The sequence below is a fragment of the Sebastes fasciatus genome, chromosome 4 (assembly GCF_043250625.1).
Source record: "Sebastes fasciatus isolate fSebFas1 chromosome 4, fSebFas1.pri, whole genome shotgun sequence".
In the NCBI taxonomy this organism is placed as follows: domain Eukaryota; kingdom Metazoa; phylum Chordata; class Actinopteri; order Perciformes; family Sebastidae; genus Sebastes; species Sebastes fasciatus.
This window is the reverse complement of record NC_133798.1, coordinates 12,042,699-12,068,003: the sequence shown is the minus strand read 5'-3', so window position 1 is coordinate 12,068,003 and position 25,305 is coordinate 12,042,699. Positions and strand designations below refer to the sequence as shown.

Sequence of the window (25,305 nt, the reverse complement as noted above, 5' to 3'; positions counted from 1 at the left end):
GCCGGTAGCCGCGAAGAAATCCCCGAAGAAGGCGAAGAAACCCGCAGCGGCCAAGAAAGCAGTCAAGAGCCCCAAGAAACCAGCCAAGAGCCCCAAGAAGGCGACTAAGGCTCCCAAGGTGACCAAGAGTCCCAAGAAGGTGGTCAAAAAGGCCGCTGCTGTCAAGAAAGCTCCCGCTAAGAAGGTTGCCAAACCCAAAGCCAAGAAAGCAGCACCCAAGAAGAAGTGAGCTGTTCTCAGTCTGAACAAACACACTGATAAAAAGGCTCTTTTAAGAGCCACCCACATCATCCTTAAAGAGTGATTACCTGTTAATTCTTACTGTTGACATTAACTGCAGACATAAACATAATATTATATTTGGAGCCAGGAGGAGAAATAAACAAGGGCTTTTCACTTATTTATTACAATGATTAAAAAATACTTGGCCCAGATGAAACCTACAAATAGTATGAAAAATAAATAGACCTCACAGGACAGCCATCTGATCTTAAATGTGTTTCCTGTATTAAATATTAGTGAGCTTTGTAGTTGTGTGAGGGGATAATATAATATGCAATTCTTTGCTTCCTCACATTTCCTTTTTTTACAACATAAATATTACAATGTTTCAAACTCAGTTGAATGTGAGAAGCACAACATGATCAATGCACTACAAATCTCCACATCAGAAGGCTGACACTAAAGCTAAGGAGCCAGTAAAGAATAGCACTAAATAATGTATAAAACCATATATCAAGCAGCACTGAGTCATACATAAAATGGAGGAGCAAGTGCAAAATATGAGAAATAACTTAATAAAATAACATGACGTCGTGGGTTGGTTTTCCTCCAGTTCTCCCCAAATTCACCAGCCACCACTGATATATATATACATACATTTGCATGAAGCAAGCATATTGGTCCACTCCTATGTTGATAAGAGTATTAAATACTTGACAAATCTCTCTTGAAAGTAAATTTGGAACAGATAAAAAATGTGCAATTAATTTGCGATTAATCACGATTAACTGCGGACAATCATGTGATTAATCATGATTTAATATTTTAAGCGACTGACAGCCCTCATTTTTTTAAAAAGCAGTGACAATCTTTGATAATCATATTCCTCTCCCTTGAAAATGGCGACACTCCACTACACTGCACGTCTGTTTCTCTACATCTCCAACAGACCCTTTACATGTCACAGCAGGGTGGACGCAGCTGCAGCTGCTAATAAAATTAATAATGGGTAAGTTTGAGTCAGGGTACCAATTACCCGATCCTGACGGTAACACTCGCCAATGCTTGCTCATTAACTTGTGTAAACCAATCTGATCCATAATGAATTATATTAGCTTCAGTTGTGTTTTCGTGCTATGACACCTCTGGAGAAGCAAATGTAAGCATTGTCACAGTTATGGCAGTTTTGTATGGTTATTATGAACATAACTGGGGTGTCTACCCGGGGAAATAAACTGTTGGAGTGAAGGTATCAGCGTGAACTGCTTTGTAATTGTGGCACAGGTTAGCAATTTCCATAATTCCTTGAATTGGTAAACCCAATGGTGCCGAAAATTAATTTCGCTCTATGCCAAGTTAAAGCATTACTTACTCACTAATTATCTCTTTATATGTCTCGCCACGTTACGGGTGGTCATGTGCCAGACTTTGTGTTAAAGGGACTATTTGTAACTTTCAGAAATGCTTCTTAACAGCGACACCTGTGTGTCAGCGTCGGGCTCGCGCTTGCTCGCTCTATATAGACATGAACGAGCATCGCTCAAAAGAGTGAGGAGACACACGTCAGCTAAAACCACAATATCACTCTATATTTCAGCTGCTTGGCAGTAATGTTAGCTGACCAGACGAAGGTCTCTCCATGAATCAGTGCTGATCCTAGTGTTGGCTTTTCCTGCCTCAGCGTCAGTGCCGGGGCTCTGAAGCAGCGAGGCTCCGCAGCGAGTAACGTTGCCGTCTCTCGACCACAGCCGGAGTGAGCAGGAAGACACCGGCACCCGGTCGGAGACGATAACGTTTCTCGCTGCGGAGCCCCGTCACTTCACAAGACACGGGAAACCTCTGTTGGTCTGGAGGAGCTGCAGCAGTTATTTCTGCACAAACGTGCACTCTACATTCACTAGATATTCTCAGAGCTACTAACTCTCCTGCAGTGTGGAGTGAGCGCGCGTTCACGTCTAGAGGTGGAGCGAGACAGCGAGAACGCGCGCTGTCTGAGTGAAGGCAAGCAGGCAGAGGAGCAGTGACTTCAGCCACATTCGAGCGTGCATATGTGTCCCGTCCCGGTACATTTATATGCTTAAAAAGTTACAAACAGTCCCTTTAATTACTGAGCTTTACAGGTGCTAGTAAGCAGATTTCCTTACTATTAATTACAGGCTAGCTGTTTTGTGGTCTTTGTGCTACGCTAAGCTAACGGGCTGCTGACTGTAGCCTTTCATTTAAAGGTGGGGCCATTACTTTTACTGATACTGGCATCATATGAAACTAGAAGTGCACTCGGAGAGCGCAGGCCTTCGCCAAGGCAGGTTTCATGTACGTCGCTGCCTGCTGCTGCTGGAAAATAAAGTTGATGAGCGTGTTGAGATTGAACCAGAACACTACAGTTTCAAGTTTTTGTAACTTTTATATTATTTTTCTGCTGTTACTTTGTGTTGTGCAGCATTATGTGTCCACTCCCATGTTGATAAGAAATACTTGACAAATCTCCTTAGTGTAAAGTGTACTTTTCTTTGCTATATTTTAGGAATAATCAGAAATCATTACATTCATATTTTCAAACGTAATCAAACTGGTATCCATAGCAACGATAGAATCCATAGCAACGATAGAATTGAAGGATCAAAGGAATGAAGGAGTAGAATGGAACACGGTCCGTCATCGCCCTTGACGCATCATCAGTTCTAGAATGTTGAGAGTCTACATATACCCCCAACACAAGAAGTTCGGATCAGATCGTAACTTGACTGTTTGTGGCAGAGTTGTTATCAAGACGAGAACAAAACACTGAGACAATGACGGCATACATTGACTTCGAGTGCAAGGAGTTTGAAATGAGGGATTTCTTTCTCACTACCCTGGAACAAACATGCAGGGTTCAACTGAACGACAGCGAGGCGAAGATCACCCCCAGTACATCTGAGGGGAGAATCCTCCTGGAGGTCCAACAGGACGAACTGGGCAATTTCTTTGATTGTCTTCCTGAACAGCAGGACAACAACTGGGGTCAAGAGAAGAACCTGTTGCAGAGGGAGATATCTGGCCTGAAAGCCCAGCTCGCTAAGGCTCAGGCTAAACGTGATCCCTCTCCGGCCAGGGATAAGTCCCTGAAATCCGAGTTGGATAAGCTCAGCTGGACGCTGAACAATGCTCAAAAGGACCTGAGCAAGAAGGACACAATCATCAAGAACCAGGACTTCCAGTTGAAGAAGATCGGCTTGATGCTGAACAACGCTCAACAAGACCTGAGCAAGAAGGACACAATCATTAAGAGCCAGGACTTCCAGCTGAAGAAGGTCGGCTTGATGATGAACAATGCTCCAAAAGACCTGAGCGAGAAAGACGGCATCATCAAGAGCCAAAACTTCCTGTTGGTGAAGTTGAAGGGGGAGATTGAGGCACTTCGAAAGGAATTGGAGGAAAAGGAGTCTGTGATCCTCGCTGAAAGGAAGATGCTCGCTGTGGCTAGAACAAACATGGAGTGGGAGATGGAGGGCTTGCTCCAGACTGAGAGGGAAGACCGACAAGGACACCTGAACAAGACAAAGGCGGACCTCCAAAAGACAAAGGAGGACCTCCAAAAGACGAAGGATGAGGCAAAGCCCCATCAAGCCCAGCTGAACGAGCAGAGAGCAGAGATACAGAAGCTCACAGCAGATCTGAAAAAGTCAGAAGATCTGCTGAAGACTGAGAAACAATTCTTTCAGACGAGGATTGTCACCATCCGGGAGGAGACAGACAAATTCATGTCCGACTGTCTGCCTGCAATGGAAGAACTCAGAGCCGATAAGAGTCAGATCATGGCTGCTCTAAAGTATTCTGAGGAGGAGCTGAAGTCTGTACATGACATGTGGCGGGAGGACAAGTCTTCCCACTTGGCAGAGCTGGAAAAATCCCAGCGCTCCCATCTTGTCCAGCTGAATAAGCAGGACGAGGTGCACAAGAACACCATGGCTGATCTGAAGAAAAACTTTGAAGATCAGCTAGCTAGTGACCGTCTCCTCTGGCAGCAGGAAAAAACCTCTCTGCTGGAGGAGACTGAGAAAACCAGCTCCTCCTTTGCTGCTCAGCTACACGAGGACAAGTCTTCCCACTTGGCAGAGCTGGAAACATCCCAGCGCTCCCATCTTGCCCAGCTGAAGATGCAAGACGAGGAGCACAAGACCATCGTGGCTGATCTGAAGACAAAGTTTGAAGATCAGCTAGCGAGTGACCGTCTCCTCTGGCAGCAGGAAAAAACCTCCCTGCTGGAGGAGACTGTGAAAACCAGCTCCTCCTTTGCTGCTCAGCTGCACGAGCAAAAACAGAGCAACGACACCCTCGTGGCTGCTCTGGAGAAGGCTGAGCAGCAGATAGAGAGCCATCGCATCGAGTGCCAGGAGTCATCCCTCCTTCAGGCCAAGGTAGGGATGCTAATTTTGAAAAATGTTCTTAACCGATGCCTCGACGGTGCGCCAGCTTTTAAAGTCGGGCGTTGGGCTGTTACGGTTGACCAGCTTTTCTCCTTAAACGGTTAACAATTAAACTGTTAATTATTATCATCCCTAGGCCACCGAAAGCGTCCAGCAGACTCTGCAGGAGAAAGAACAGGAGTGGACGACCACTGAGAGCTCCCTGAGGTCCCAGCTGGCGGATCTTGAGAACCAGATCGCCAAAAAAAAGAACAGGACCAAGTGGTATAAGATCTTCTGATGCCACGCTCAGGAGAAAGAAAATGCACATACACGCCTTTGTTCTTGTATCTTTGTGAGGATCAATCAGTCTTGACCCTTAAACAGCACTTGTGAAAAGGGTTGTTTGAGGGTTGACACATTATTTTATTATGGGAAAGTGATGTGAATCCACTTTTCTGGTGTAAATATGGTCCTTACAAAGATATGATTACTAATCCACACACATACACAGGAGTTTGTTCTTGTGTACTTGTGAGGATTACTCCGTCTTGACCCCTAAACAGCACTTGTGAAAAGGGTTGTTTGAGGGTTGACACTTTATTTTACTCATGGAAAGTGAAGTGAATTCACTTTTCTGGAAATAAAACCTAAAAAATGTTAATTCTATACTGCACTCCTCTCATGTTTAATATGAAATGCTTTGTTTGATGTATAAATCAGTGGACAAGCACTGATGAGTTCTCATTTGCTCCCTACAGCCTGAAAATATACAGTACGTTGGCTCAACAGATTATATTATATGTTGGTCCAAATATAGTTTTTTTGTCTGTGTTGGTCATCCAAAGAGAATGAACAAATAAAAAACACCTGATCTTTACACTCACGAACTTCACTTTTTTTACGAGTCTAAAGTGGCTTAAGAACTTAAGGCAAAAAGGTTTATTTAGTGCCGCAGCACCTTTCAAATACATCCACAATTCAAGGTTTTATGGTGATGAAATGCATTAGAAAACACAATGAAGAGAAGAATATTAATTAGAATAAAATATAATAGTCAAAATGATGACTTGACCCCTCGGGGCCTGCAGGCCTCTTTGGCCCTGTTCAGACCTGGCATTAACATGCGTCCTCAGTGATCGGATCACAAGTGGACAGCTTTAAGTACGTCTGTCCACACCTGGCATTAGAATGCGTCTCCAGTGACCACCTGTGATCCGATCTCACTTCCCCGTTCTATATGCAAATAAACACGTAGTAAACACACGGCTAATACAGCAGCCGTCAGTAGTAATATCTTACATATTCAAGAATTCTGGTACATTGTATTAACATCAAAATAAAAAGGTTATTGTACCGGGGGTGCCCGGGGACCTCCGCGCTGCCGGCACCGCTGCCTTTGCAAGACAACAGCGAGGTACAGCGCTCCAGAGAGCCGGGGAGGAGAGAGAACAGGCGGGCGTGCGGTCGGGTGTCAGCTCCGCGCAAAGCATCGGAACAAAAACACCCACAGTATGATAATAATGCACTTTGCGTGCCTAGTCTGATAGTCTGTAGATATGTAGCCTATAAGCAAGATATATTTTAATAAAATACAGTCGTACCGACAGGCTTCAGTAGAGCACAGAGGCCGTTTCCATGCTGACAATCGCCCGTGTCTGCCTGTCTATTTACCTGAAGGGCGCGGTGATCCCGCGGATCAGCTGGCCACCTGACTGGACATCAGTAGAGTAGGCGGTGCTTAATGTGGCCCAGGACACATTCGCATACACACTGCTAAAAGAATTTCAATCCAATTAAATTTATTTTTATATAGCGTCAAATCATAACAGAAGTTATCTCAAGACGCTTTTTATATAAGAGGGACATCCAAGACTGGACAAGCTGATCAGGCGGCGGACCAGCTCCGTGGTCGGCATGGAGCTTGACTCTCTGGTGACGGTGTCAGAGGAAAGAATATTCAACAGACTGCTGGCCATACTGGACAACGCCAGCCATCCTCTGCACACCGTCATCACCAAATAGAGAAGCTTGTTCAGCGGCAGGCTGCTGCTCCCAAAGTGCTCCACTAGACAGACTCAGGAAATCCTTTGTCCCTCGAGCCATCAAACTGTACAACACGTCTCTGGGGAGGAAGACGGTCTGCAGGACAGTTAATGCACACAGTGCACTTTAATAGACTTTTTAATTCTGCACACTACAAACAGCTCTACTCTGCACCTTTATAGACTGGTTTTACTGTGATCTACAACAATGTACAGCTTTATTCTGCACTTTAGTCTATTTAAAAAAACTCTACTTCAGTTCTTATCCCACATTATATTCCATATTTGACATTTCTTAATATCTATATCTCCTATATTTTATTATCCAGCACTATATCACTTTGTGCACTATATTCACATTTTTAATAGTCCTGTATCTCAGTTGTTACCCTGCACTATATTAATTTCTAACAGTTTCTTCATCTCTTGTTATTTTTTTATATTTGATATATTTTTTTATACTTTGTATTACTTACTTGTGCCGTTTTTACTAATTTGTTTTGCACTATGGAACTGTGATGCTGGAAACTTGAATTTCCCTCTGGATCAATAAAGTTACTATCCATCTATCTATCTATCTATCTATCTATCTATCTAAATTGAGGCTTAGGTATATATCAACCTGTAAGTTCTTTTCACAGGAACGGAGTGAAAGTTCAGCAAAAGACTTTCAAATATGCACAAATAAAATGTTCTAATATTCTAGTTTTAATACATTACGTTGTTTGTTTAGCATTAGCAAAAGGCACCAGTTAAACACAAGGTTATGAGATTTACAGAGAGGCTCCAGACCGGAGCTAGTTGTTAGATGTTGCTCTCATTCATAAAAGGTGGTAATGACAGGAAAGTCTCATCAGCGGCTCACAAGCTACACATTTGTTATTTATGCAACCACTCTATTTAGGGCATTCTTCAGAAGGATCGGATCATCAATAATGAATGGCTTGCCCCTGTTTCACAGTGGGCTGGTTTAATCTTGATCACACGTTCGCAGTAAGGAGTGCAGCAGTAGCCTGAGAGCTCATTTACCAAACTCTGACTGTACCGTATTATATACTGTATTGTAGTGGCGCCCAGAGCGTACACAAACCTCTCTCCTCTGTGGAGCTCTACTTAACCAATGTGTGAAGTTGTGATGTAACTGTCAGTTGTCCCATTTTTCTTTATAATGAGTTTCTTCATTTTACACTGCTCTCCTACATGATCACAGAAATAAACAGTTGAGGCAGGAACTGCAGCTGGCAGAAAATATGCCATGCTGTACCAGGCAAACACATCCTCATACAACGCTTCGTAGGATGTCTTGCAAAAAAGTTATTCCTAATTTTCCGTGCATTATCCTACGAATGTTCAGCAACAGGCGTCAATTTCCACTCAATACATGCATGCAGTCGGGGAGGGACCTGGCCCCCTGCTCCCGGTGCGACTGTCGACCAGGGCGAACTGTCCTCAGTGCGCCCCAACCGCGTCGTGCCCCCAGGGCAGGGCTCAACCCACGTAAAAGGCTCCAAGGGTCTACGGCGATGTTGGCAACCCACCCGCATAGATATATACAGTAAAAGGGTATAGATTTATATTCCAGATATGTGCAGGATTTAAGATATGTAATAAAAGCTAAAATGCAAGTAAGAATAATATAAACATGCAGATCATGCTAGTACTTCCGAGTTTTCCAGTACTACAATTTTGTTATACCCAGTGATCCAAATCAGATGCTACAGCATTCTATGATATAGGCCTAAAACATCAATTACCAACAACAAGAATAAGACATTAGTATAGGCCTCTGAGTCCAGTGTTTCTTTAAGTTGTAAATACTATAGATCAGAAAAAAACACTAAATGGATACAACTGGGTGAGTATGTTCTTGTATTGCATGCAGGATGATCATCAATGATGACATGTAAAAAAGAAATTAAACTAGTTGGCCATTTTGTCTAACTAGTTGAACAAAAACTCTTACTAGTCACTTTTTTTCAGCAACTAGTGGCACTTTTATCAAACTAGTTCCAACGGAAGCCTTACTAGTGAGACTGTGCACCACACTAGTAGGAACAAAGCCAAACCAGTCAGCTTTGTGATGTACTAGTGGACCTCTGGACCAAATTAGTAAAGCTGACAGTCTTGCTAGTTAACTACTAAGCTGCAAGAGCTTTGACATGTTAACTAGTAAAGCACCTCACTAGTTAACTAGTGAGCTACAATTATCTGCACTAGTTAACTAGTTAAAGCATTTTGATCTGACTTGTTAACTAGTGTGGCTCAAAATGTTTACTAGTTAACTAGTTAGGGAACAAATGTTCACTAGTGGCACTAGTGAAGGTCTTTTTTACCTCCTAGTTATTTAGTGCAGGCCAAGAAGGGCCACTAGTTAACTAGTAAGGGCCAACATGTGCACTAGTCACACTAGTTGCACTAAATGTTAATGAGGAGATGGGGAAGGAGCATACTCCGAGGCTTTCTATTGGCATTCCAGTTCAAAATAAAAAATACAAACCAATCAGGACTCAGGATTTTGTCATTACCCCTCCTGCCTCATTTGCATGTTGTGCACTAGTTAACATGTTGGCCTGAGGAATTGTAACTAGTTAACTAGTGGCTGCATGTTGCACCTTACATGTTAACTAGTGAGGGTCAAAATGCTCACTAATCAACTAGTTGAAGCCTTTTTGACCTTACTAGTGAACTAGTGAGGCTCAAAATGTTTACTAGGTTTTTTTTACCTTACTAGTTTACTAGTGTACTGATATATTCTTCACTAGTTAACTAGTGATGTGGTAAAATTCCACTAGTTAACGTGTATGACAGTTGCAGTACTTCACTAGTTAACTAATCACGCACACATGTCGACTAGTGAGCAGTTTTGTCGAACTAGTAAGACAAAAACGTCAACTAGTGTACCGAAAATGTCACAGATTAATTTAAATGTTATTCAGACTATACACAGAGTGGTAGAGGTTTTTCTAAGCATTCTTTACTGCTCCTGTTGGAATAAAATCATTGTTGATTATTTAACTGCAAAGTACTAATGTGTTTTTGATACCTTCGCCTCTTTGCATTAAATCATACTGGGATGTTTGCTGAATTGATTGGATGTGCCACAGCCCTACCCAGAAATATGTCCACCTGCCGCCACTGCTAATCTGTCAACTTTGAAGTTCAGTGGACGCTCCTGAAGGCAAAAACCCACTGACTGTTTACTGAGATCAGATAAGATTAGATGGTCATTGGTGTCCCCAAAGAGAAATTAATTTTGCTCAGGCTAGTAAACTAACAGACAATACAATCAATAGAGAATGTGTTCATGTGAATCATCAAATGTTTTTATACCTCCAAATGAAATAAATTCTATAATGAATAAGCAGAGGGGACAGGATTTATTTCAAATACATTGACAATGTACCAGTTTTAACAGTTGAAGGCAGGCTGGGCAATCTTGGGAAACTAGCAATACCAAAAATGTTTCTAAAATCTTTAGCAACCCCGCCTTTAATGTGGTGTATGATCGGAAGAGACAGGACATGGGCTCTGTGCAGCTTTAGTGGATAAACACATACTGTTGGTTATGGAAACTAAAGGTCCTTTTAAGGGCCACCCATTTCCTCAACATAAAGAGCTGTCTTCCTTTTATAATACATCACATAACATACACACACCACTGTTTACATATAAATCAGAATTAGAATCATATCTTTTTGTGTATGTTAGTGTTCATTAGGAGCATGTTTATATGTCACGCAACAAGAATAGAACAAAAAGATGGAAACGTTGATCATGGGAGGCAAATTTTCTATTGCTCTAAATTCTGTTAGCGGATTTGATTGTTGGGATTTCCAGTTGGTATGGATTTTGGGTTTCGGTTATAGCAAGTAGGGACACTGGGTTGTGGTGGCAGTTTTATTCAGCACAATGAGAGAGAGATGTTGAATGTTGATGCTGCAACCCAACACTGATTAAAAAAAGGAAATCAGACTGCTCTGTGTGATTTGAAGGAAGTGGAAAATGACTCCCCTTCTCTTTTGTACTGTACAAATCATGATTATTTAAGGAGTTAATTATCCATGAAATTATCTGGGGAAAAAAAGAAAATCTTAAATGATTGTTAAATTTTTAATTGTCTAATTTAGCAAAATTTGACTCAAAGCCTGGAAAAGAAGGTAAAACAGATTATTTTATTTTATTAGATCCAACTTCATCATTGCATATAGTACAGGTAATGATACAATGCAGTTAACCAGAAATGCTGAAAGCTGTAAAGTTCAGAGTGATTAAAAGAGAAACATACAGAATACTCCATATAAATATAGAATAAACACTAAGGGGTAGATATTAATATACCAGATATGTACAGTATGAGCAGTATTTACAATGTGTAATAAATATGTTAAAATGTACATTAAGAAACATTCAGCTCATACTAGTCAACTGTCAATAACATAAAAATTAAAATCTATGGGACCAAGTTGATAGTGGACGACTGACAGGGACCATATATTGTAGCACAAATACACTGTATACTGCAATAACAGTAAAGTCAGCACCAGAGAACAATTCATATATTGCTTAATTGTGGATATTGCACTGTGGTTCGGCATGTTTTAAAAATGTATTTATAAAGCTTTAAGAACAGGAACATGTCTTTAGTTGTAGTGGGTGGCTCTTAAAAGAGCCTTTGTGTTGTTGGTTTAGCAGCAGCTTTACTTGGAGCTGGTGTACTTGGTCACAGCCTTGGTTCCCTCAGACACGGCGTGCTTTGCCAGCTCACCGGGCAGCAGCAGGCGGACAGCGGTCTGGATCTCCCTGGAAGTGATGGTGGAGCGCTTGTTGTAGTGAGCCAGACGGGAGGCCTCACCGGCGATGCGCTCAAAGATGTCGCCCACAAAGGAGTTCATGATGCCCATGGCTTTGGAGGAGATGCCGGTGTCTGGGTGGACCTGCTTCATCACTTTGTACACGTAGATGGCGTAGCTCTCCTTCCTGGACTTTCTCCTCTTCTTGCCGGTCTTGCTGGCGGTCTTGGTGACGGCTTTCTTTGAGCCCTTCTTGGGCGCTTTGACTGAGGGGGCGTCCGGCATGATTCGTAGTTCAGTTTTCTCTTGAGTCCACTGATATAATCCTGAGCAGAGAGTCTGTATTTATATCCACTCGATGCAGAGCTGACTGTGCTGTTGCTCGCACCTGATTCGTTGTTTCCTGACCGGGACTGCGCATGCGCAACATTCAACAACATCACTTCACAAGATGATAGTTTAGAGTTTAGTTGATGGAAGTTTTTGGTGCTGACCAGTAGTGAGAAGAGTACTTTAGATCTTGTAGCCTTCTCTAATAAAAGTAGCAAAACCACAGTATAGAAGTTCTCTCTTACAAGTAAAAGTCTTGCAGTAAACATGTTACTTAAGTAAAAGTACAAAAGTATTGGCATCAAAATAAAGGCCTACAGAAAGTGCCAAAAGTAGAAGTAGCTACTGATTATGCAGAATGGCCCATTTCAGGATGCGATGGCACTGGTTTGAAATGGTGTTTACAAGAGTTTACATTATTTCTCATTTGTTACACATAATAAATGTTTATAATAATATCAAATATAAATAATATATTTGTAGTATCAGGAATGTCAACAGTCGGTGTACACAAGCAGCCGGAACAGCAATGGAACATTTAAGTGCCTCCCTAAGTATTATTTCAACAAATCACTTTTTGATTTCAGCGATCACTTTCACAAAACATTATAGTTATTATTTCTATATTATGTGCCTGTTATTATGATTGCTCTTATTAGTATAATATAGATAAGTTGCCTGAAATATATGGTTTTATACATTATTTAGTGCTATTCTTTACTGGCTCCTTAGCTTTAGTGTCAGCCTTCTGATGTGGAGATTTGTAGTGCATTGGTCATGTTGTGCTGCCCACATTCAACTGAGTTTGAAACATTGTGATATTTATGTTATTAAAAAAAGGGAAATGTGAAGACAGCAAATAATTGCATATTATATTATTCCCTCACACAGCTACAAAGCTCAATAATATGTAACACAGGAAACACTTTTAAGATCAGATGGCTGTCCTGTGAGGTCTATTTATTTGTCTTACTATTTGTAGGTTTCATCTTGTAGGTTTTTTTAATCATTGTAATAAATAAGTGAAAAGCCCTTGTTTATTTCTTCTCCTAGCTCCAAATATAATATTACGTTTATGTCTGCAGTTAATGTCAACAGTAATAATTAACAGGTAATCACTCTTTAAGGATGATGTGGGTGGCTCTTAAAAGAGCCTTTTTATCGGAGTGTTTGTTCAGACTGAGAACAGCTCACTTCTTCTTGGGTGCTGCTTTCTTGGCTTTGGGTTTGGCAACCTTCTTAGCGGGAGCTTTCTTGACAGCAGGGGCCTTTTTGACCATCTTCTTGGGACTCTTGGTCACCTTGAGAGCCTTAGTCGCCTTCTTGGGGCTCTTGGCTGGTTTCTTGGGGCTCTTGGCTGGTTTCTTGGGGCTCTTGACAGCTTTCTTGGCCGCTGCAGGTTTCTTCGACTTCTTCGGGGATTTCTTCGCGGCTACCGGCTTCTTCACCGTCTTGGGCTTTTTAGCCGCTGCGGGTTTCTTGGCTGCGGGCTTCTTGGCTTTAGGAGCGGCTTTCTTGGCTGGCTTCGGCTTCTCTGCAGCCTGCTTGCTGATCTTGAAGGAGCCGGAGGCCCCGGTCCCCTTGAGCTGGACCAGAGTCCCATTAGCCACCAGGGTCTTGATGTTGGTCTTGACGCGGGCCTTGTTCTTGTCCACATCGTAGCCTCCGGCAGCCAGAGCCTTCTTGACGGCGGCCAGAGACACGCCGCTCCGCTCCTTGGATGCGGCCACAGCTTTAACGATGAGGTCTCTGACGCTGGGGCCAGTCTTCTTCGGTTTGGAGACCTTCTTCTTGGCTGCTTTGGCCGCCGGGGCGGCTTGAACTGGAGCTGCTTCTTCTGCCATTTCCTCCTGAAGTTTAGTTCCTCTTCACGACAACACGAGAGTGAGACTGGACTGTTGAAGAGCTCGGAGCAGGAGGCTGCAATTAAACACACCATGAGAACCGTGGAGACTCAACCCAGCCCGTGGCTCCTCTGAGCATCTGAAAGCCGTGCCACTTGTGTTTTCTCTTCACTGATAAAACACTCAAAACATCATGTGGGAGAAGTGCTGAAGGCTGACAGTGAAGGGAGTCGATAGCGGACGTGTGTCTCTTCATATTCAAGTCATGTAGAGCTCTGATGCTCTCTGCATTTTGTTTTTGGAGCCGCCAAACCTCACCTATCACCGCCGTGGCCAGCACTGCTCAGCGGCTTTTCTCACTCATTTCTCTCCTAAAATGATTTAAAATGCATCAGAGCTCCATCAAAAGACGTTTTCCAACTGGCCCACATGTTTGTTCAGGGACTCAATGTAAAAACAACCATCTGCTGTTGATGAGTGTTTAATAAAGTGAAGTTATTGTGGGAGCAGCAAACACACTGATGATGGTCGAGGCTTTAGCCAGACTTCCTATCAGAGCTGCTCGCTGTGACTGTGAACATGTCCTCTGCTGAGGACTGATTTTAATATAAATAGTTAATAGTTTATATTAATGAAAACTAATCTACAAAATAAATGTCGCCTGTCTGGGATAGTAGTAAGTGGATTTAAATATTACAGTAACACGGTTTCACTGATACATACTGTATATGGGCCATTCTACCGAATTGGTGCAAAGTCAGAGTTGTAAACATTTTGAAATTTGTTTATTTACTTTCCAAAACTTTATATATATATATATATATATAGACTATATCTAGGGTACCAATATCTAATGAAAGTACAGTCAATTTTGGTATTGTATTTTCAGACTGGATTGGAATGTTTTTCTTCTCCCTAAATTTCTCACTACCTAAACATAGTAATACACTATCATAAAAAAAGTTTTATATTAACCTAACCTTAAGATTGTGTTTCCATCCCTCCTCTAAAGAACATTTTTACATATTTTTCTAGAAAATTACAATTTTAAAAAATTTTTATGTTCAATTCATAAGATTCATCAAAATCTAAATGCAATCTTTCTTTGTAAAATGCACAACGCTGATCATATTGATTTCAGAGTTAAGGTTTGATTAAATTGAACATGAATTTAACCAATCAGTATCATAACATTTAAGTTGATAACTCAATATACCTTATTTTTTTACAAAATACCCACTGTTTCGGTAGTGACTGCACTGTTTCGGTAGACCACAGTGTTTTGTTTGCAAGGTTATATCATATTCCCTCAACCTTATTGCTTAATAATAACTTTTAACATGCCTTATGCCTTGGAAATATTACAAACACGAATGTTTTATGAGCAATAGAATGCAATTTATTATTGAAGACAGAACAACTGTGGTCCAATTGCATCCAATGGTGCATAAGTTTATTTTTTTAAAAGAAGGGTTGTAGCAACTCATAACGTAATAACTGCGCATAATGTATTAATTTAAATGTAATAAAAGCTCATAATGTAATAATCAGCACATAATGTAATAAAACCTTGAGCGCACAATGTAATAACAGTTGTGTTAATAATGTAATAAGTTATTACATTATTTATTAAGTTATTACATTGTAAACTTAGCAAAAAAAAAGGTGAAAAATGTAATAAACTCAGCGCATTAAGCAATCATTTTTAAAAAAGAGTACTCTCCTTGTCTTCTTAAAGCACAGGAACCCTCTAGTTTTACATGACACCAGTGGAGGAGTTAATTTAAAGCAACTGGACTTTGTCTGTTTAGTCAAGAGGACATTTTCATCAATCTGTTCCATATTGATGAAGCCTCTTGGATGTGAGACTACAAGATATCCAGTGATCTGGACCAATGAGAACCTTTACAGAGATGATGCTGAGTTTAACATACATGTGATTCTCAGCATGCGAAATAACTGTTCCACACATAATTATTCCAGTTACTGTAATTGTTAGCTTATCCAAGCAGCAAATCATTTTAGGTAACAATCCTCAATGCAGTCCCTCAGACTGGACTCGATGCAGTCCCTCAGACTGCTCAGTGCAGTCCCTCAGACTGCTCAGTGCAGTCCCTCAGACTGGCCTCAGTGCAGTCCCTCAGACTGCTCAATGCAGTCCCTCAGACTGGACTCAATGCAGTCCCTCAGACTGCTCAGTGCAGTCCCTCAGACTGGTCTCAGTGCAGTCCCTCAGACTGGACTCAGTGCAGTCCCTCAGACTGCTCAGTGCAGTCCCTCAGACTGGCCTCAATGCTGTATCTCATGCTAGCTTCACTGCAGTCCTTTAGACTGGCCTCAATGCAGCCCCAGATCCTGATACTGTCCTTTATGTTGGCCCTTGTACAGGCCCTAGTATCAATACCCCTCATGCTGACCCTGACACTGTCTCAGTTGCTAGCCCTAACTCACCTTTAAATATACTGTCAACCATTATTGAGTTATGTCTGTCTGATGACATGTCAATGCTGGGCACTTTCAATAGAGTTTAAGATTGTTCAGAGAGCTTTCCGTGTCATTTTCGCCACAAATATATATTCGGGATTCTTTAGCTGATAATTTGCAGCTTGAAAAAGACCAAAACTGCTGCATTAGCATTATGAGGCAGTACAAAGTAGCTGGACGCAGTAGTGGCCTTTCCTTGCACATCAAGCAGCTTTTTGGCAAAGATACCCGATGGATGAGGGCATGGACTGTGGTTCGACACATATCCTTTGGATGGTTCAAAATAAACATTAAGATTTTTTTCCCCCTTAAAAACTCTATTTTTTTCAGTTTTATTTTCATTGTGTTTCTCTATACCGTAAAGGTTTTGAAACAGGGTTTTGAACCTAGAATTACTGGTTGCAACATTTTGTGTGTTGTTCTTGCACAGATGTAATGATATTTTTTCACTTTATTTAAAGGAGCAGTGTGTAGCATTTAGGGGGATCTTTTGACAGAAATGATATATAATATTAATAAGTGTGTTTTTTCTTTAATGCTATTTGATATAATCTTGAATTTCTACAACCGATGATTATTTCAACAGCTGCTCCACAGCTGACTGCCAGTATTACCCCTCCTGCCATTATTATATTATATTACAATACACTACAATACAATTATTGACCAAAGGATTTGTTTACACACATAAGATGCATTAGTCACAAAACAATTATTGTTTATTATACATGTATGTTATATACTCATAATATACTTACTAGAAAATAGTCATTATATTATATATTATATAGATATGAATGGATTACATGGTAATATATTTTTTTCATTGTTTCCAGTCATTCCGCACAGCCTTTACTGGTGCAAAATATAGTATATAGTATACATGGTTAAGATCATATCTGCCTGTTTTACACTCTTTGACCACCAGGTGGTTTCATGCACATAAAGCCTCGAGAAATGAACCCTTTTCCAAACCAATTTCCTGGAAAGCTTCAATGCTTCATGAAGCTTCAGCTCGCCATCACTAGTTGTTTGTCTTTACTTCCTGTTCTTGTCAGTGAATTAAACTCTTTTCATACCTCTGTTCCATACAGTAAATAACTCTGCACTTTCTGTAGGCCTTTATTTTGATGCCAATACCTTTGTACTTTTACTTAAGTAACATTTTTACTGCAGGACTTTTACTTGTAAGAGAGAACTTCTATACTCTGTTGTTGCTCCTTTTACTTGAGAAGACTACAAGATCTAAAGTAATTCTTCCACCACTGGTCAGTACCAAAAACTTCCATTTCGCAACTAAACTCTAAACTATCAACTTGTGAAGTGATGTTTGTCTTTACTTTCTGTTCTCGTCAGTGAATAAAACACTCTTCACACCTCTGTTATCTACAGTAAATAACTCAGGGAGGGTTAACTGTTTAGCGCATACTGTCCTACTCAGAAGACAACCAATCATGTGCGAGCAACAGCACAGTCATATTTGCATCGAGTGGATATAAATAAATCAGTCTGTCATCTAAGAGGCATCGTTTGATTCAATAGAAATCCCAGCTGATAATCATGCCGGACCCCGTCAAAGCGCCCAAGAAGGGCTCAAAGAAAGCCGTCACCAAGACCGCCAGCAAGACCGGCAAGAAGAGGAGAAAGTCCAGGAAGGAGAGCTACGCCATCTACGTGTACAAGGTGATGAAGCAGGTCCACCCAGACACCGGCATCTCCTCCAAAGCCATGGGCATCATGAACTCCTTTGTGGGCGACATCTTTGAGCGCATCGCCGGTGAGGCCTCCCGTCTGGCTAACTACAACAAGCGCTCCACCATCACTTCCAGGGAGATCCAGACCGCTGTCCGCCTGCTGCTGCCCGGTGAGCTGGCAAAGCACGCCGTGTCTGAGGGAACCAAGGCTGTGACCAAGTACACCAGCTCCAAGTAAAGCTGCTGCTAAACCAACAACACAAAGGCTCTTTTAAGAGCCACCCACTACAACTAAAGATATGTTCCTGGCCTTAAAGTTTTATCAATACATTTTGAACCTTGCAAAAACAACAGTTCAATGTGTGCAAAGGAAGCAACTATATGAATTGCCCTATGGTGCTTACATTACTGTTATTGCAGTGTAGAATTAAAGCTACAATGTGTTCCCCATCAGTCGTTCACTAAACATCCACTTAGTCCCATAGTTGTTTTTTTAATACATGTCATTGATGTTCAAACTGTATCCTACATGCTGTTTCTTGTATAAGATACAAGTATACTCCCAGTTGTCTCACATTTGGTATTTTTTTTCTGCTTCATAGTATTTACAACTTACAGAGACACTGGACTCAGACCTATACTTGTCTTATTGTTGTTTTAGGCCTATATTATAGAATGCTGAAGCATCTGCTTCAGATCACAACAAAATTGTATTACTGGAAGTACTAGCATGGGCTTCATGTTTGTTATTCTTACATATCTTGAATATAAATATATGACCTTTCTGTATATATATCTATGCATTACTCTGAACAATTCTGGCTCAATGATGTATTGCAACATTCCTCCATCTCTCTTGGTCATTGTGCGCAATAAAACTGCCAACATGATCCACACTAGTGTCCCTATAGCTATAATCAAAGCTCCATACAAACTGGAAATAACAATTAATGATCACATTTTCTAGTTCAACATAGCAATAGAAAATGTGCCTCAATAACTGTTCCCCCAGGTGGGCTACCTCATCATTGCCATCTTTTTAGCTTATTCCTCATGTTTCATATGAGCTTGCACCTGTTGAACAGAAACCATAACACTAATTTTATAATGATTTAAATTGTAAAGGTTGGTTCTAACATTGTAACAGGAGGTCAGCTCTTCATGTTGAGTAAGTGGGTGGCCCTTAAAAGGGCCTTTAGTATTGATAAAGCAACAGTGTGTTTATCCACCGAAGCCGTACAGAGTGCGTCCCTGTCTCTTCAGAGCATACACCACATCCATGGCGGTCACGGTCTTCCTCTTGGCGTGCTCGGTGTAGGTGACGGCATCACGGATCACATTCTCCAGAAACACCTTCAACACACCGCGGGTCTCCTCGTAGATCAGACCGGAGATACGCTTCACTCCACCACGGCGAGCCAGACGGCGGATAGCGGGCTTGGTGATTCCCTGGATGTTATCACGGAGGACTTTACGGTGACGCTTTGCGCCTCCTTTACCGAGTCCTTTTCCTCCTTTGCCTCTTCCACTCATCGTTGCTGATCAATGTCTTTCTACTCAACAGTAAACTCTGGTCTGCTGCTTCACAGCTATTTAAATCCTGTCTGAGGACGTGATAGAAGACAGAGGCGGAGCTCTTCTTCTTCTTCTTCTTCTTCTTCTTCTAATGAAGGTTGATGATTAAACTCTTTGGTGCATCAGCGCCACCTATTGAACAACAGCATGAATCAGGGACAGCATTTCTCCTGTAAGACTAGTTGCTTTTAGGCAAGCAAAAGTGAAACAATTGGGTAGATTACTTATTATTCAGACTTTATTCTGTTCTGACATCTTGTTAAATAATATTGAACTGCCTAGGGAAGCTCTAACCTGTCATAATATGAACTGTAAAAGGCCTCAACATGGGATAGAACTGTGTACCATGTATGACAATATTGCGACGGCTCTTAACGCCTCTAGTAAGCCCTTTTGTAAACATGAGAACAAGGTGGATAACATTAAACCTGGATGGAATGATTTTGTGGCTGTCAAACATGCTGTAGCGAGAGAAGCTTTTAAACTGGTCAGAATCAGAAAGGCCTAGGCAGGGGTCATTGCTTGAACAGAAAAAAACTTGCAAGATTTAAAGATGCTCTTTGTCTTATTAAAAAGATACGAGAACACAATGAGAGCATATTCACTTGCTAGGAAGCTGCAGATTAATAACCATTATGATTTCTGGAAAGAGGTCAGAGTTATGATCATTCAACATTGAAGGTGCATGTGGTCCAGACAAAATAGCCGAGATGTGGCGTGAGCATTATTGTAATTTATTCAACTGTGTTAAAAGTAATGAAGTTGTAGTTGAAAATATTGATCTCTCTGAAAACATGGCAGTCAGGTCAGATGATGTCTATGATGCCATTATGATGCTCGATGATAACAAGGCCTGTGGTATGGATCATATCACTGCAGAACTTCTAAAACATGCCAGTCCTAAGCTTTGTTGTCAATGTGCTTTACTGGTGTTTAATGGTGTCCTTCCAGATTCTAACACCTCTGTATTGTTAGTGACTCTTATTAAGGACAAGGCTGGTAAATTAAATAGCATGGATAATTATAGACCTAATGCCCTCGCTGGTATTCTCTCTAAAGTGCTGGAAAGAATCCTGCTAGAATGTTTGGAAATGTTTTTTTCTCACCACTGATCACCAGTTTGGCTTTAAAAGGAAACATGGCACTGATATGTGTATTTATGCCCTAAAGGAAATAGTTGTTAAATATGGAAGCCAAAACTCCACCGTCTTTATATGCTTTGACAGAGTTAATCATGAAAAATTATTCCTGAAACTGTTGCCAGAGGTGTTTCAAAGTGTATACTTAGAATACCAGTCTTCTGGTATCCACATCAGATAATGCAGGTTAAATGGAGCAATGTTGTATCTGCCCTGTTTCATGTAAATAATGGTGTTCACCAAGGTGGCATTTTGTCTCCTATTTTGTTCAATGTGTATATGGATGACCTATCACCTTAATCACCTTGTGTATGCTGATGACCTGGTAATTCTCAGTCCATATAGTGCTGGGCTGGGAAGATGTGCTCAAAGTACGGCAAAGACTATGACATTAAATTTAATGCCAAAAAAGAGTAATGCCATGATAGTCAGAAGTAGAGAAGATAAGAAATTAGTTCTTCCTGTATTTCACTTGAGCGATATTCCTCTCATGACATGCAGAGAAAATAAAATACCACTCAACATTGCCATCTTTTTAGCTTGCCCCTGTTGAACAATAACAGAAAACATGACACTATAATTACCTTTATAATGATTTGAATGGTAACGGTTGGTTATAACATTTTAACAGGAAGTCAGCTCTTTATGTTGATGATTGAAATGATGACAGAGATATCTATCGACAGTGCTGAAAACAATATGCTCAGGCAAATATGTTGCTCGTAAATTCAGTATGCTTTCTGTAAATGTAAAATGTTCATTATTTATAGCTTTCTGCACACCTTTGTATACAGCTCATCTTTGGTGTAGCTACAAGAAAACTAGTATGCAAAGGCTCATAGTGGCTAACAATGATGCAATGAGGTTGTTGCTTCGGGTTCCCAGATCGCATAGTGTCAGTCAACTGTTTGTGTCCTTTCTTATTTTTTCTCTTATCGCTATGGACCCTCCTGTGTGTCTGTAATAAAGTTTTTATTGAATATCTCCATTCAACTATTTGAGTTTAGGCCTGAGAGTCTCTAGAGACTGAAGCTCTCATATAAAGTTCCTGTAGGTGTAATTATTTTTCACAATCATCAGAGCAGTGTGGATCCACTCTGTATCTGCATTTAGACACCTCCATAAAGTGTTCATCAGCTGCCTTTTAACACGTCCAATGGTGAGGATTATCCTTAAGACTCACTCTGTTCTGTTCTGGCTTTGAGTTGATAAGAATGATTACAATGAGTAAATGCATGTGCAACGCTGTTTATGTCATGCATCTCCCTCCCTTCCTTTGTGTATTTAATGCAGAAGAAAACAGCAAAAATAAATATTGAGGTGAAATGAGTTGAAATGCATTATTACTTATGAAATTAGGATTAGAGGGCAATGTCACAAAAAAAAATGTTCAAAAGAAGGAACAAGCAAAAACCAGCCATGCAGTACCATGATGGACCTGCAACATAATGTGGGTTAGACACCCCTAGCATTAAGAAGCGGTATGTACACACTTTAATTTTTAGTACACACTTTAGAAGCTAAGAGGACATTTTAAGTGTTTATTAATGTCTTTAACAACTATGATTCAGTGCTGCTGCAGCAGGGTGGAGAGGAGTGGTTGACCTGCCCAAATATGTTCAGCAATGACAAATCAGAAGCTGTTGACAGGAAATGAAATAAAAGTAACATAACATGTTAAATGTAAGGTAAAGTAAGGTTAATTGATATTGATGAAAAATCTCTATTTTACAACACAAGTCCTTCTACAGCTTTCTTGAGGCTAGATTTGATCCCTACTTGTATTTTAATATACATGACCGACATTCAAAAGTGATTTATCTCTTTTTTAATTTAAGAGTCAAAACGACATAATCAGTTATATTTCCCTTTTGTTCTCATATTCAGGCACAGAGAGTAGCCTGCAGAGTATTTTAAAAGATATTATTGATGTGTTATCATTGCTGGTAAAACGTGTGTTGCCAGTAGAGGAATGAGCCCTTCAGTGAAGAGTGAGGTGGCTCTTAAAAGAGCCGTTGTGGTTTGTGGAGCAGCAGACAGTTTAAGCTCGCTCTCCGCGGATGCGACGGGCCAGCTGGATGTCTTTGGGCATGATGGTGACCCTCTTGGCGTGGATGGCGCACAGGTTGGTGTCCTCGAACAGGCCGACCAGGTAAGCCTCACTGGACTCCTGCAGAGCCATGACAGCGGAGCTCTGGAAGCGCAGGTCGGTCTTGAAGTCCTGAGCGATTTCTCTCACCAGGCGCTGGAAGGGCAGCTTGCGGATCAGCAGCTCCGTGGATTTCTGGTAGCGACGGATCTCTCTCAGAGCCACGGTACCGGGCCTGTAACGGTGAGGCTTCTTCACGCCGCCGGTGGCCGGGGCGCTCTTACGGGCAGCCTTGGTGGCCAGCTGCTTCCTGGGGGCTTTGCCTCCGGTAGACTTACGAGCGGTCTGCTTGGTTCTTGCCATGACTTCTTCTTTCTCTGTTCAGGAGATGTAGTAGCTCCAATGAAGAGACACGCTGCTCTTAAACTGTGAAATGGTGACGCTGCTTCAGACCTCCGGCTCCTGATTGGTGAGGGGCTCCTCCTGGAGCTCAGCACCGCCCAGAGGAGCGACCCACCGCCCGAAGCTACGCTGCTGATTGGTGGGAAATCCTTTCAAAGTTACCGCCAACATTCAGAGCGGGCCGCCCTCTGCTGCTCTGCTGGAAGCCTCTTCTCTGGTTGGTCTGTCAGCAAGTCTCGCTCCAAGGACATATAAAGGAGCTTTCTGCTGGTGGAGCAACACTTTTTATTAGTCTCCACTACTGAAAACATCTCACGATGAGCGGAAGAGGCAAAACCGGCGGAAAGACCAGAGCTAAGGCAAAGACCCGCTCTTCCCGTGCTGGGCTCCAGTTCCCAGTCGGTCGCGTTCACAGGCATCTGCGTAAAGGAAACTATGCGCAGCGTGTGGGTGCCGGCGCCCCCGTCTACCTGGCGGCTGTGCTGGAGTACCTGACCGCTGAGATCCTGGAGTTGGCTGGAAACGCTGCCCGCGACAACAAGAAGACCCGTATCATCCCCCGTCACCTGCAGCTGGCTGTCCGCAACGACGAGGAGCTCAACAAGCTGCTGGGCGGAGTGACCATCGCTCAGGGCGGCGTGCTGCCCAACATCCAGGCTGTTCTGCTGCCCAAGAAGACCGAGAAGGCCGCCAAGTCCAAGTAAAGCTGGAGACTCGCTGAGTGCTGGGAACCAGCCCCCAAAAGGCTCTTTTAAGAGCCAAACACTCCCAAGATTAAGAGCTCTGGTCCTCATGTCTCTAATGCACCAACAACAACAAAAACTGCAATAAGAGAAATGGCTGGTACTTCTGTTATAAATAAACAAAAGGATTAGTAGGCTTTGACTGTAAAAATAATAAATAAATAAAAAGTGCTACAAACTGGCTTTACTATTTCAGTAGACCATAATAGTGATTGGGATGATATTAAGTTAATAAAGACAATACATGAAGAGGGGAAAGTTAAGATGTAGGCTAACCATCCAGAACATTCTGTAGATCAGTGATTCCCAAACCTTTTCATTTCACATCAAGGACCCCTAAACTGACATGAATTAGACCATGGATCCCCATTTGATAGGATGTTTTTAGAATTATTTTTTTTGTTTTTAACACATGGTGTATGAAACCCATGACCAAAAATATCATAGGCCTACATTCTGGCATTATGTTGCTTATGAATGGAATCATAGTGTCAGAAAGTTATAAATATCAAAGTGGGGCGGAATAGGGACAAACTTCATAAAAAAATATTTATGTAGCCTTGCCTCACTCTGATGGAAAAGTGAAGTGACTGTTGTGGAGCAGTGAAGTCAACCCCCATCCCTGTCCTGCCGGGAGAGATGTTACTAGATATAAGGAAGCAGTTAAAGGTGTAATGTCTAGCCACATTGTGCCAAATTAATACAAGAATACAGTTACGCAAACTTCAACTAAACTGCTGAAACTCTTAGAGCCGATCACTGCTATCTTGTAACCTTCACATGTGGCGTCGGCCTATAGTTTCGGTTAGCCAATCTTTGTGTTTTTGTGCCACTAACCGGGGGCTGTACACTCAGTGTACGTTTTGATAGATGTTTTATTGGATTAACCTTTTCCATCGACCCATTTTTGTCCTTTTTAGGGGGAGATAGCAGGTCGGCAGTATATGTCACATAGAAGTGGTGTACATCATGTGAAAGCTGGGAACCTAAAGAATATTTGACATGCAGCTCAGCGCTGTGTGTCCTGTTGTTCTAGTCATCATGAATTAAAATAAATTGTGAAGCTGTATAAGGGCTCAGAACATTATGACCTAACTGGCGAGGGCTAGAGTCTTGGCACACTCAAGTATCACACATGAGGTATCCAGAATAAGGGACAGAGACAGATATTTACACCAAAAAAAAAGGACTTTATTTTTGATGATCTTTCCCTTTAATATCATCAAATGGTGGATCTTCAGTAGAGACACAAAAAGAGGGAGATGCAGGTCAGAAAACAGCATTGCACATGCATCTACTCAATAATCCTGATTATCAAATCAAAGACATAACATGTAAACACACACTAATTAGTGATAAGGTGAACAAAGGAACACATGGATACTCACTCTAGACGACAGACTTGATGGGAACAGGTCTGACTGGTAGCAGGCAAACAGAGTAATGTTCTTCCTCCTCACCTCCTAGTTATAGGAGCACTGGTTGTGAGCAGAGTGAGCTCAGCCTGTGGCTCATGAGGGTGATGGCAGACATGAAACAATCTCTAACAATAGAAGTATA

The 25,305-nt window shown here is 41.6% G+C and overlaps 7 protein-coding genes across 8 annotated transcripts; 3 read left to right on the top strand and 4 right to left on the bottom strand.

Annotated features, from left to right (window-relative positions):
* Positions 1 to 2,949: 2,949 nt before the first annotated feature.
* Positions 2,950 to 5,279, top strand: LOC141765771 (uncharacterized). The gene is made up of 2 exons (XM_074631998.1): positions 2,950 to 4,622; positions 4,768 to 5,279. Exons 1-2 carry the CDS (start codon positions 3,015 to 3,017, stop codon positions 4,909 to 4,911), a joined length of 1,752 nt encoding a protein of 583 aa, XP_074488099.1. The 5' UTR covers positions 2,950 to 3,014; the 3' UTR covers positions 4,912 to 5,279.
* Positions 5,280 to 10,808: 5,529 nt separating this feature from the next.
* LOC141765755 (histone H2B 1.2-like) lies at positions 10,809 to 12,078 on the bottom strand. The gene has a single exon (XM_074631979.1). The coding sequence runs from the start codon at positions 11,728 to 11,730 to the stop codon at positions 11,353 to 11,355; it is 378 nt and encodes a 125-aa protein (XP_074488080.1). The 5' UTR covers positions 11,731 to 12,078; the 3' UTR covers positions 10,809 to 11,352.
* An 861-nt stretch (positions 12,079 to 12,939) lies between these two features.
* Positions 12,940 to 13,661, bottom strand: LOC141765754 (histone H1-like). Of its 2 annotated transcripts, XM_074631978.1 has the most exons (2): positions 13,186 to 13,661; positions 12,940 to 13,146 (listed from the first exon to the last, which is right to left on the bottom strand). In XM_074631978.1, the coding sequence occupies exons 1-2, from the start codon at positions 13,617 to 13,619 to the stop codon at positions 12,966 to 12,968; spliced, it is 615 nt and encodes a 204-aa protein (XP_074488079.1). In that variant the 5' UTR covers positions 13,620 to 13,661; the 3' UTR covers positions 12,940 to 12,965. The 2 variants fall into 2 exon arrangements, with proteins under 2 accessions (XP_074488079.1, XP_074488078.1); XM_074631977.1 differs by having other exon boundaries at positions 12,940 to 13,661.
* Positions 13,662 to 17,631: 3,970 nt separating this feature from the next.
* Positions 17,632 to 21,483, top strand: LOC141765751 (histone H2B 1.2-like). The gene has a single exon (XM_074631975.1). The coding sequence runs from the start codon at positions 17,664 to 17,666 to the stop codon at positions 18,033 to 18,035; it is 372 nt and encodes a 123-aa protein (XP_074488076.1). The 5' UTR covers positions 17,632 to 17,663; the 3' UTR covers positions 18,036 to 21,483.
* On the bottom strand, positions 18,971 to 19,330 carry LOC141765752 (histone H4). Its single transcript, XM_074631976.1, has one exon. The coding sequence runs from the start codon at positions 19,328 to 19,330 to the stop codon at positions 19,019 to 19,021; it is 312 nt and encodes a 103-aa protein (XP_074488077.1). The 3' UTR covers positions 18,971 to 19,018.
* Positions 21,484 to 22,474: 991 nt separating the features above from the next.
* LOC141765776 (histone H3) lies at positions 22,475 to 23,110 on the bottom strand. Its single transcript, XM_074632002.1, has one exon. It carries the CDS (start codon positions 22,961 to 22,963, stop codon positions 22,553 to 22,555), a length of 411 nt encoding a protein of 136 aa, XP_074488103.1. The 5' UTR covers positions 22,964 to 23,110; the 3' UTR covers positions 22,475 to 22,552.
* A 122-nt stretch (positions 23,111 to 23,232) lies between these two features.
* On the top strand, positions 23,233 to 23,719 carry LOC141765779 (histone H2A-like). The gene has a single exon (XM_074632006.1). The coding sequence runs from the start codon at positions 23,320 to 23,322 to the stop codon at positions 23,704 to 23,706; it is 387 nt and encodes a 128-aa protein (XP_074488107.1). The 5' UTR covers positions 23,233 to 23,319; the 3' UTR covers positions 23,707 to 23,719.
* Positions 23,720 to 25,305: the final 1,586 nt, after the last annotated feature.